The sequence below is a fragment of the Orbicella franksi genome, chromosome 8 (assembly GCF_964199315.1).
Source record: "Orbicella franksi chromosome 8, jaOrbFran1.1, whole genome shotgun sequence".
In the NCBI taxonomy this organism is placed as follows: Eukaryota; Metazoa; Cnidaria; class Anthozoa; order Scleractinia; family Merulinidae; genus Orbicella; species Orbicella franksi.
This window is the reverse complement of record NC_138152.1, coordinates 18,505,156-18,517,255: the sequence shown is the minus strand read 5'-3', so window position 1 is coordinate 18,517,255 and position 12,100 is coordinate 18,505,156. Positions and strand designations below refer to the sequence as shown.

The 12,100-nt window shown below is 41.0% G+C and overlaps 1 protein-coding gene across 1 annotated transcript; it reads left to right on the top strand.

Annotated features, from left to right (window-relative positions):
• Positions 1-4,767: 4,767 nt before the first annotated feature.
• LOC145495237 (uncharacterized) lies at positions 4,768-8,488 on the top strand. The gene is made up of 2 exons (XM_081474833.1): positions 4,768-5,387; positions 5,618-8,488. Exons 1-2 carry the CDS (start codon positions 5,277-5,279, stop codon positions 6,032-6,034), a joined length of 528 nt encoding a protein of 175 aa, XP_081330959.1. The 5' UTR covers positions 4,768-5,276; the 3' UTR covers positions 6,035-8,488.
• The last annotated feature ends 3,612 nt before the right edge of the window (positions 8,489-12,100 follow it).

Here is a 12,100-nt window from a genome sequence, read left to right as displayed (position 1 = left end):
TCGGTGTAGAGTAATCATATATATCATCATTACACGCGACACGACAGCTTCCGGGTTCCATGTGTTTTATGAACGCGCACGAATAACCACAACGGTTAACCATTTGAAAGTCAGCGTTTTGCAACCTAACCTTCCCTGTTCTTCCCAATTGGCAGAAGGTTCAAAAATTTCTCACTTCACATTATTTGAAATGCAGGATGGAAGCAATTTGGTGGCAAAATAGTCGAGTTTGACACTTGAAATATGGTTAACCGTTTGCCGCAGATAATAAGTTAACTACGTAACTACCCTTTTTATTTCAATTGAACGGTTAACCATATAAACCTTCTCGGAAAGCTCTCTGTTGCTAGTTCTTGATCCCAGACAATGTTAAACGGTTTTTCGTAATTCCTATAAAGCGGAAAAAGGTATAATTCGAATGACACGTAGCAGTTTGGAACCAAAAAGTGTTACCAGAATGGTTAACCGTAAGGGTTAATCGCGGCGGTTAACCCGGTGGCACTTCTGAAGCCGAAAACACACCTCGCTTTATACGCGTTCCGGTATTAGAGGGGAAAACGAAGAAAGACATGCATAATTTAACCGCGTTTAGGTAGTAGCAACGCTTTATTGCTGTCCACAGATTAACTCCGCGAAACGGGGAGGACAAGGCGAAAATATCCACTTGCCCGGCACCTACTGTTTCAACCGAATTTGCATCATTTCTGTTTCGCGCCAATCAACCACCTCTCTAAAGACGTAGACAAGGTCGTATTTTTCAGTGCAGGAAATAGAAACATCCTTTTTAAACACAACATCTTGTGCAAAGTTGCATTTTACGGGCAAGCAAGTGGGCCGTTTGCCCTTCAAGAGGCAACAGAAGGTCATGCCACGGACTTACCTTTCGCCTATCGTAGAAGGTCATTTAGAAAGATGACTTTACGTTTCTTAGTGCCCGACCAGGTAAAACTTGTCATTGTATGTTGTTTCTTTTTAGTAGCGCTCGTTGGCTGTACCCGCGAGATGTTACAACTCCCCTCTTCTCCAAGCTTTGTTAGAGCGAGTGGTGTGACATTCTTTAAATTCTTCTTTCAGACAATCCCAGACAAAAGACTTGGGACACGAAGCAAGTTCTCCCCTCCCCCCACTTTCAATGTTGATAATCAGGTGATTTTTCCTTTTTTTGTTGGAGAAAACGCGATATTTTCCAACATTGATTAGGGGGGAAGGGGGATACGTGATACAGCTCAAGTGTCCCAACTACTTTTGGCCGGGATTGTGGCTCCGATTTTTATCATCCGTGATATGGTCACCGCATGTTGTCACTCTCGCAAGCGAGTCAAATGACATATTCGTGTTGAGCACGAGGTTGTTTTTCTTCGGTTAAGTTTGTTTTGAGGGTTTAGTGAAGATGTTTTATATCTGGATAACTATACGATGCTATTTTGCTTCTTTGAGTATTAATATATTTGTGTTCTTCACTCGATATTCTTTGAGATATTTGTCTCTGAAATTATATTTCATCCATTAAATTGTTATGGTACAAAGTGTATGGCAATCGGTTTCGCTGAGAAATAATCTGTTCGTCCTACCGAATAACGGGCATCGTCCTTTGACCGAAGCCATTTGGCTGTGAGAAACTACATGAAAGAGATTTTAAACTGCTTAGCCGATGTTTCTTTCGTCTTTGTATTTCGCTTTACTCGCTAAACTTAAAATTTGGTAGACCACCAAGACGTACTCTCCCCAGACCTTTTCAGTCACGGCAGCCGTAGTAGCACCAGCCGTAGTGATTTGCTTAAACTCCCTACTGATGGACCGCGCTAAATGCATCCCATGAACAACTGCGCAAAGAAAGAACGAGGAGCCACGTGTTACCAACGACCTAAAAGCTAACGACTATCCTAGAAACTTCATTAAATCGGTCGATCAACCAAACAACACACAACCAAAGCCTCCGGAGTACCCGAAACCATATGCGTCAATTCGATATGTGAAAGGGGTGTCGCAGCGAATCAGACGGATTTTGAACCGCGAAAACATCAAGACAGCTTTTAAACAACTAACAACATTGGGTGATGTTTTCAAGAAACCTAAGGACCGGTCAACAAAAGAACGGTTGAAAAGAATCGTGCACAAAGTGAGTTGTAGAACGTGCCCATGTAAATTGGAGAGAGTAAAAGAAGTTGGAAGTCTCGGGGGGTTGAGCACAAGCCTGGAACGAATGGGAATGTCGGCTCCGCGGTAAGACGGCATGCCGAAAACACTGGCCACGACATGGACCCTAATTATGCGAGCATTTTGGAAACAGGCATGAAAAATAAGCACAAAGGCCTTTTTCTAGAGTCATTACATTTATTCTTAGACAAGAACTCTGTTAATTACTATTAATGAAAGAGCAGCCTTCACAAGGGTTTATGCATCACTGGTTTCCTCCCCAAGCCCGGGGCAACGAACAACGTCGTCTTACTCACAGCAACATATTTGCATTCCGTGACTCTTGCAGAGTACATTTCTCTGAAGAAGACCGCAGAAGGCGGTCGAAAATTCAGTTTTAACGTTTATTAAATCTGTTTCAAGCTTTTTCTCAGAACTTTAATACAATTAATCCAATTATGGTGCTGTTTACCTTCAATAGACCTTTTCATGGTTTTTGACACCATCTTGACAGGCAGGTACAAAAATCGGACCAGATCGCCTCGGATCGCTAGTCCAGGTCTGATCAATGGAACTACCTCGGATCAAGTCGGACTGTATTAAAATACTAATTAATACATAGAAAATATAATAATAAAGTGTATTATCGTTTGTCTCACGATGTAGTCACTTGAGATGTAGATCGCGACGTTTCGACTGCTTACTGCTAGTCTTCTTCAGGCGATAAGGTCGACTGATTGCACGGTATCATTTATATCACAAAGGTCGGCTGTGATTGGTGCATTTCAATCCTCTGATTGTTCCATTATTCCGGCGAGTAGCTGTTCCCTCAGTGGTCTGCTGTTGTACCGTTCTCCTGTTGTTGTGTTTCTTGATCGTGGGTATCCATGCTTCAGGAATTTCAATTCCACTATCCCTGTTGATGTTGTTAGGGTGAAGTCTTATGTGAATAGCTTCCTTGACCCTACGTGTGTACCAGTGAGGATCTCAATCAATAAACTTGACCTCATTCCAGATAGGATAGTGGCCGGTCTCGTGGGTGTGTTCAGAAACGGCGGAGGTCTGGGTACGGGCGAGTGGTATATCCCTGTCGTGTTCTTTGATCCTCTCCTGCATAGATCTCCCTGTTTCTCCGATGTAGACTTTGCCGCACTCACAGGGAATCCTGTAGACAACACCATCTTGTTTAGCCGGGTTGAAGGTGTCCTTTGGTCGCACTAAGTGTGACCGAAGTGTCGTGTCGGACTTAAAGACGGTGCGAATGCCTTGTTTTTCTAGGCAGCGGCGGAGAGACTCCGAAACTCCTTGGACATAAGGTAAAACGGCGGTGGATTTAAATTCCGCGACAGGCTCTCTTCTTGGGGTTGTTCGTGCCTTTGTGATCTTCTGTACAAAAGAGGAGGGATATCCGTTAGAAACAAGTACAGATGACAGATGTTTCTTCTCTCCAGCGATTACTGATGGTTTGGTGACGAGACGTTTAGCCCGGTCGTACAGACACTTCACAATACCGCGCTTTACTGACTGAGGGTGGTGTGAATCATACGCTAGGTACTGATCAGTATGTGTTGGTTTCCTGTAGACACTGGTGGTAAGGCGGCCATCAGGTTCTCTGTAAACTGACGTGTCGAGAAAGGCGATCTTGTTGTTGTTCTCGATCTCCATGGTGAAACGGATTGATGGTTGTTGACTGTTCAGGTGTTGCAGGAAGACGTCAACTCTATCCCGATCCAGGATGGTGAAAGTATCATCTACGTAGCGTTTCCAGATCTTGGGCTTTCAACGGGCTTTGTACAGAAGATCACAAAGGCACGAACAACCCCAAGAAGAGAGCTGGTCGCGGAATTTAAATCCACCGCCGTTTTATCTTATGTCCAAGGAGTTTCGGAGTCTCTCCGCCGCTGCCTAGAAAAACAAGGCATTCGCACCGTCTTTAAGTCCGACACGACACTTCGGTCACAATTAGTGCGACCAAAGGACACCTTCAACCCGGCTAAACAAGATGGTGTTGTCTACAGGATTCCCTGTGAGTGCGGCAAAGTCTACATCGGAGAAACAGGGAGATCTATGCAGGAGAGGATCAAAGAACACGACAGGGATATACGACTCGCCCGAACCCAGACCTCCGCCGTTTCTGAACACACCCACGAGACCGGCCACTATCCTATCTGGAATGAGGTCAAGTTTATTGATTGAGATCCTCACTGGTACACACGTAGGGTCAAGGAAGCTATTCACATAAGACTTCACCCTAACAACATCAACAGGGATAGTGGAATTGAAATTCCTGAAGCATGGATACCCACGATCAAGAAACACAACAACAGGAGAACGGTACAACAGCAGACCACTGAGGGAACAGCTACTCGCCGGAATAATGGAACAATCAGAGGATCGAAATGCACCAATCACAGCCGACCTTTGTGATATAAATGATACCGTGCAATCAGTCGACCTTATCGCCTGAAGAAGACTAGCAGTAAGCAGTCGAAACGTCGTAATCTACATCTCAAGTGACTACATCGTGAGAAAAACGATAATACACTTTATTATTGCATCTACCACGATGAATAACAACAACCTTTTCCTCGACATAGAAAATATAGTTTTTCTCACCTGGGGGTGAATTCGCACAAATATACGTGAAATCTCTTTTTGTCGATCGAGCGCCATAGCATTCTCTCCCCAGAGCCTCCGTTTCTTTTGGTCACGTGGCCGGAGAAACGGAGGGCTCTACTTGTCAACGACATTTTAAGGTGGCCGAAGACAGTTTTCGCGCGCGCTTTTGCTGATGCAATTCAGCGCGCGCACAAGGATTCCAAAAAACAACCATGCCTTCAATAGAACGATCATTTTATTTACTCAACACCCGCACTATCTCTGCTAGTTTTCTCCATAATAGAACGCAGTGTATTGATGGCTTTAGTCTTTTATTACAAAGATATGTTAGAAAAGGTAACAATGCAAAGAACCCAACAATTTTCAGCTTTTTCTTTGTTACCGAAAGCATAGTTAGTAGAGGGGACTGGTTGTGAAACTCGGCAAACTTCAAAGGGCCAGCCTTTTGTTTCGCGTTTGAGGTTGAATTGCACCATCACGTGACATTGACCGTGCACACGCCAAACTCATTCCCAAACAATATGGCGGACAAGAACGATTTGTTTATCATTCGAGATGATTTTGACGCTATTTTAGGTATTTTGGAAGAAGAAGAAGAGCTTGGTGAACAGTCTAGAGAAGCTGCAGTTGAAGTAAGTATAAGATTCTTTCTTAGCCACCCAGAATTTAGCGAAAAGCGGTGTGCTTTGACGTCCATCTTCTTTCAGCTCGATCGAGTATCATCGAGTATCATCGGTGCTGCTGACGATGTAATTATTAAGTGGTGTCTTATTTTATTTCCATTAACTATGCTTAGAACTAGACTTTGTAGTATCGTTTTATGACTGATTTCTCAACTGAAAGTTACTTTTGTTTACAACAGGTTCAACTTGGAAACGTGTGCGAACTGTGCCACAAGAAATGCAAAAGTAAGAGCGGACTAAAACGACACAAGACAGATAAACACAAAAATACGAGAGATGCTGAGAAGCAAAAAGAAGGAGGACAAGAGAGCTATTTAACTTTTATAGCTCACTCAAGAATTGTCGAAAAAGTTAAACACAAAATTGCTGACAACAAAATCTATCCAAAATCAATCAGAAACGAACTAAGATGCTATACCTACAACAACGGTCTGCAAGACGTAACAGCTGGATTCTGTGATATTGAAGACCTATATAAACGCTTGATAACGTCTGGAAATGCTGAAAGATTTTATTCTTCCTTCTACTCGACCATAGCTCTGAATGCAGTTAAGCATTTTGAGGGATTATCAAGGAACGCTGCTACAGTACACTAACTATGCCGAAAGAACCCAGTTAAATGCAGCGCATGCGTAGTAAGTCAAAAAAATTGCGATTGAATGAAAAATAACACTCTCGGAAATACGCCTATTTCTCGAGAACCACTCATTAGAATTTCACGAAATTGGGCATGAAAGTACCTTAGAAAATAAGTAACTGGAGTATTGAAAATAACTGAATTTTAACGAAGAAAATTCTAGATATTCCAGTGAACCTTCAACAAGGGATGATTAGAGATCTCTCTGTTAAATTATTAGCAAAATGGTGTTAACTTGTGAGAATTGTTACAAGCTTGTCGCATGCAAATTACAAAGAAAATCTAATGACTAGATTTTCTACAAATAAACGAAACTGATTTTAAAGACCTGTTTATATTTATTCAGGTTGCCATGGTCACGGCACATACGTCAGCTTAACCATCAAAAAACCAAAGTTACCAAAGTTTGTGTTGTTAACTTGCTTGCTGCCATTTTTGGTGCCCACGGTATCAAGGGTTTTAAAGAAAAAGGTGAATGAAACAGGTATCAAAAACTGGGGACGAAAATGGCGCCATCACCCCAGGTGAGCAAAACTATCTTCTCTGTCTTAATTAGTATTTTGTTGAAGTCTGACTTTATCCGACCCGTACCAGTGATCCGAGTCGATTCGGTCCGAGTTTAGTACCTGCCTATTTACAGCTTGAAGTGGCTAAAACTGTGTTTATGAGGCAATTTGAAGGCATTAAGAGAAAATTGTGAATTTACGTTCGTTTTGCTCAAATGTGCAGTGTTAAGATTTTCCAGCTTGTCGTGGCTGAATAGTCGTTTCTGAGGCAATTTGGAGGTTTGAAGCGAAAATCGTCATTTTATCTCCGATTTAGCTCAAATATGTAGTTTCAAGAATTTACAGCTCGGCTTCAAGAAGTGTAAAACTGTGTTTAAGAGGTAATTGGGGGGCATGAAGCCGGAGTCGTCATTTTATGTCAGTTTTCGCTCAAATGTGCAGTTTCAAGTATCAACAGCTTCAAGTAACTGCATTTAGAAGCAACTGGGAGACATGAAGAAAAATACTTAGTGCGCTCGTTTCCGGATTGAGCGGTCCAGGTTTAAGCCCTGACCAGGGACATTGCGTTGTGTTCTTGGGGAAGACACTTAACTCTCACATATATAAATGAGCAGCGGCTAAGTCAATGCAGGGGTAGACTGTCTGCGATAGACTAGCATCCCATTCATTGGGCAGTAGAAATACTCCTGGTCGTTTCATGCTACAGAAATCGGGATAAGCTCAGCCCTAGTGGGCCACTTCAGTGGCTAGTATGCAGACTTTACCTTACCTTACACCTTTACGTAGCTAAAAGTGTGTTGCTTAATTCGGAGGTATGAAACGAAAATCGTCATTTTACGTCCGTTTTCGCTCAAATGTGCACTTTCAAGTTTTTCGAGCTTCTTGTTGCCAAAACTGCCTTTCTGAGGCAATATGACGGTAGGAAGAGAAAACCGTCGTTTTACGATCATTTTGTCCGAAATGGGCAGTTTCATGTATTTGCACGCTCAAATAGCTAAAACTGCGTTTTAGAAACAATTGGGAGGTATGAGGCGAAAATCGTCAGTTTACCTCCGTTTTCGCTGAAACGTACTCTTTCAAGTCTTCGTTCAAAATGAGCAGTTTCAAATATTTACAGCTTCAAGTAGCCTAAACTGTGTGTAAGGCAATTGGGAGGCATGAACTGAAAATAGACATTTCAAGTCTTTTAATACAGCTTGTAGTAGCAAAACAGGGTTTCTGAGGCAATTTGGAGGTACAAAGCGAAAATCGTCCTATTTTGCCTCCATTTCAAAACAAATAACACAGCAGTGTAAACCAAATAAGTTTATTTTGGGATGCCTGCCGAGAACCAACCCGAGGCGTACATACCCCTGAGCATACATACACGCTCACATTCGTATCTCGTGCACAATATACATTCCTAATATGAAACAATTCCTTACACGTTCAATTAACTGACATCTCAACTCCAACAAGTCGGGATTAATAGAGCCGCGCAACCGCTTACAACGATAGTACTACGGTTATACGGAAGCCAGAAAAAACCTGCCAAAAAAAACCCCTTTGGGAAATAAATACGACAGGAAATCTGGGTATGAACCATGGCCAAGCAGTCAGGAGCCCATCCTACGATGCTCTATAGTTCAAACAAAGTAAATTTTAAAACTAAAAAGAAACTTCGCAACAGTCAAAGGTTAATGGTTGGTTCTGAAGGGCTAGATGAATATCACGTGCCATACTCCCTCTTATATACCCATGCATCATTACCCATGACGCTCGGGCCTAAGGCCCAGGCCTTCTCGTATCACGTGCCGACAAAATATGTATTTCTGCCTAATTCGCAGGCTCGATCGTAAGAAATACCATTTTAGGTCCGTTTTAGCTCAAATAGGCAGGTTCAATTATTTACAGCTTTAAGGAACCTAAACTCTATTAGTAAGGCAATTCTGAGGTATGAAGTAAACTCAACATTTCCTCGTGCGATAGAGCTTAAATAAACAGTCTCAATTCTTTACACCTTATAGTTGAAAATACTGCTTTTTTGAGGCAATTTGGAAGTATGAAGCGATAATAGACATTTTACGTCCGTTTTCGCTGAAATGTGCAATTTTAAGTGTTTACAGCTAGTCGTAGGCAGCACTGCGTTTCTGAGCCAATTTGGGGGAAGGAAGTTACAATCATCATTTTACGATCCTATTTCGCTTAAATGGGATATTTACATGTTCAAAAACTTAGAACTATATTTTAGAAGCAATTGGGAGGTATGAGGCGAAAATTGTCATTTTACCTCGGTTCTGGCTCAACCTACAGCTAAAACTGTGTTTCAGAGTAAATTGGAAAACATGAAGGGAAACTCGAGATTTCTCTTGCGATTTACCTCAAAAGTTTAGTTTTAAGTCTTTAAAGCTTCAACTGGCCTCCCAATTGCCACACAAGTGTTTATGAGATACCTGAAAGGCAGAAAACGAAAAGCGACCTCCGCTATTTAGCTTAAATAAACAATTCCAATTTTTTACACCTTATAGTTGCCAATACTGCGTTTCTAAGGTAACTTAAAGTTATGAAGCGATAATGTTTAGTTTCAAGAATTTAGAACTTCAAGTCGCTTAAACTGTGTTTTTAAACACAGAAAAAAGAGGTAATTGGCAATTCTTTAAACAGGTATTTGGTAGGTAGAAAGCGAAATCGTCATTTTACGTCTATTCTTCCTCAAATGTGCAGTTTTAGGTATCTACAGTTTCAAGTGATTAAAACTGTGTTTTAGAAGCAATTAAAAGGCGTGAAGGAAAATTGGTCATTTCCGTCCGTTTTCGCTCTGCACAGGAGCGCAAATGATCCCTGACCGGAAATGATCCCCAAATTGGACCGCAAATGATCCCCAACCGCAGCTGATCCCCTATGTGGACCGCAAATGATCCCACCGGAAAACGAGGAATGGTATGGAGTTTGTTCCTCGGGTCGAGATTTCAATTTTTAACCCAAACAGAAACAAGTCATGACTGACCATAGCCTCGATATAGATAAAATTTTCATAATTAATATTTCTTCCGATAGATTAGCTTAAAAGCTCTGAGGAATGCCTTGTAATCAGAGGACCCTGGGAACGAGGTTGCCTTGTAATCGGTTTTGCCTATACCACAACATTTCACAACAATTTAATCAACGCGAAAATTGCGAACGGATAAATAACATCAGATAATTAGTGTTTAATTTCTCGCCTTTCTGGGTGCTAGAGCCTTTCTAGTGCGGTTTCTGGTTTTGGTGAACCACGGGAAATCAAAATCCTCTGATACCCAGGATGCTCTTGTTACCGATTTTGAAAGTCAGGGGGAAGAAATTCTGAGGGATATCGCGTTGTAGTATAGTGGCCTATGTATTAGGTTAAGGTTGGAAATCCTACACGAAAACGGCTGACGGATGCCATTCTATTTTAAGTCCGTAAGGATATCCTGTCTCGGTTTTTCTGCATATGTCTCCACCGGGTAATGAAGGTAAGTGTTAGATTGCTCAACTATATAAGTTGACCAATTAGTGATCCTGTCCAGATTTAGTACACGTTTACATCATCAGCATGGAATTTCTGCCTGTAAACTGAAGATGCGAAAGCCAAACCGGCTTGGAGTCCAGGGGGGTACTTTGGGAATTTCTGAGGGGGTGTGCCGCTGGGACACCGGAACCCTTGCCCTTTACCAGAGCTAGTGTAGCTGAATTTTGCTACCTTATACTAGAGTAAACTCCCCAAATCCCCCCATCTATCGAGACTGTTGAGGTTGATTTGCGTAAATTTAAACTTGCCGATTTGATTTTTTTATATTTTTGAGTGACAATTCCTTGGTTCCTTAGTCTAGATAAAATCTTCAACCAACTAGTCAGTTTTGTGAAAAATTATGCCCTCTTCTAGACCCGAACGCTCTGATTTATATACCCTATCCTAGATTAAACTGCTTGAAAACCATATCCTTCACAGCGGCACATAGCTATATAGCCCATATATGGCAGTGCCCCCCCGGGCTTTGAGTGTTGAGATGCAGACTTTCTAGCTAACAGAATATCATTTATAAGACTAAAAATTCATAAATATGTTACTGTCGCTCTTACTGGTGACGTGTTATTAACAGAAATGCACACATGTTGTTTATATATTCTTTATTGTAGCATTAAGCTATTCCTAGATCGAGCCAATTGAGAAATGGTATCACTGTTGATGAGCTTTTGTTTTTTTCTCCTGATTTTTCAAAAGAATTGTCAAGAGAAAATTAGTTTGAATTATTTATTTTTTTGATTATTTTTTCTTTACATTTATTCTAAGTCATTTGCTTGAATGATGAAGAAAAAACAACATGGAACCAAACTCCATGCCATTCCTTGTTTTCCGAAGGGATCATTTGCGGTCCACATCGGGGATCATTTGCCGTTCGGGTTCATTTGGCGTCCAATTTGGGATCATTTGCGGTGCTGTATGGCTCAAATGTGTAGTTTGGAGTATTTACAGCTTCAAGTAGCTAAAACTGTACTCTAGATGGACTTGGGAAGCATGAAGCGAAAATCGAGATTTCTCAGGTGATTTGGCTTTTCGTGTTAGCATAGGTAATCATACGGTTCCGTTTTTCATTTGGAATTAATTTACAGACTGAGTTTTTCAAACAGCACAAATTAATTTTAAATTGAACGAAAAAACCGTATGATTACTTATTAATAACATGAAAAGGAAAAAAACTCGCCAGGAGGAAGTGCTGAAAGATACTTTTTCTAATTCGAGAAAACTGTTCTCAAAGTTTCCGCGCAAAATGTTCCTCTTCCTTTTAACTGATATCATTGGCTTAAAAAATTTCCTATTCCATTTCAGTCAATTATAATCGAGAATTACAATGTGTAATTTGCACTGATGTTACATTTTTCACTGTGTTACACTTGAACTGCACAGCTCTCAGCCAATCACATTCCAGTAATTTTTTTATGTTTATTACTGCTGAGGTAATTGGGAGGTATAAAGCGAAAATAGTCATTTTTCGTAAGTTACGCTCAAAATGTGCAGTTCCAATTATTTACAGCTTCTTCAAAAGAATTGGGAAACATGAAGCGAAATTGGACATTTCTTTTACGATTTTCGCTCAAATGTGCTGTTTCAAGTCTCAAGTGAGTGTCTTAAACTTTATTAAATTCGACACGGAAATTTATTTTCATATCGATCACTGAAGGAAGACGAGTTACAGAGAATCTAAATTTGTTGAATGAATAAAAAAAGTACCGAAAATTGCGCGATTTCTGAGAAAAAAAAATTGTCATAGTTAACCTTGAAATGGTAGCGTTAGATCAGGTTTGTTATGCGAAGAACAACGTTGCGTGTTTGTGGAATTCTTTCATGAATTAGACGAGATTTTGAGAACAAGGAGCGATATCCATCTAAACAACACTATAATCCTGTAAAATACATCAGCGGTTTAGAGAAGCAAAGATCCAAGTTGTGGTGCTACTACCACTAAAGGCCACAAGGCAAACCAAAGTTAGGTTTTTCAAGCTGTTAAGCAAGAAATTGT

Bases quoted from the DNA above. Each gene is read 5' to 3' on its own strand.
- LOC145495237 (XM_081474833.1), top strand. From the start codon at position 5,277: ATGGCGGACAAGAACGATTTGTTTATCATTCGAGATGATTTTGACGCT. The intron at 5,388-5,617 runs GTAAGTATAAGA...TGTTTACAACAG, and splicing joins CTAGAGAAGCTGCAGTTGAA to GTTCAACTTGGAAACGTGTG.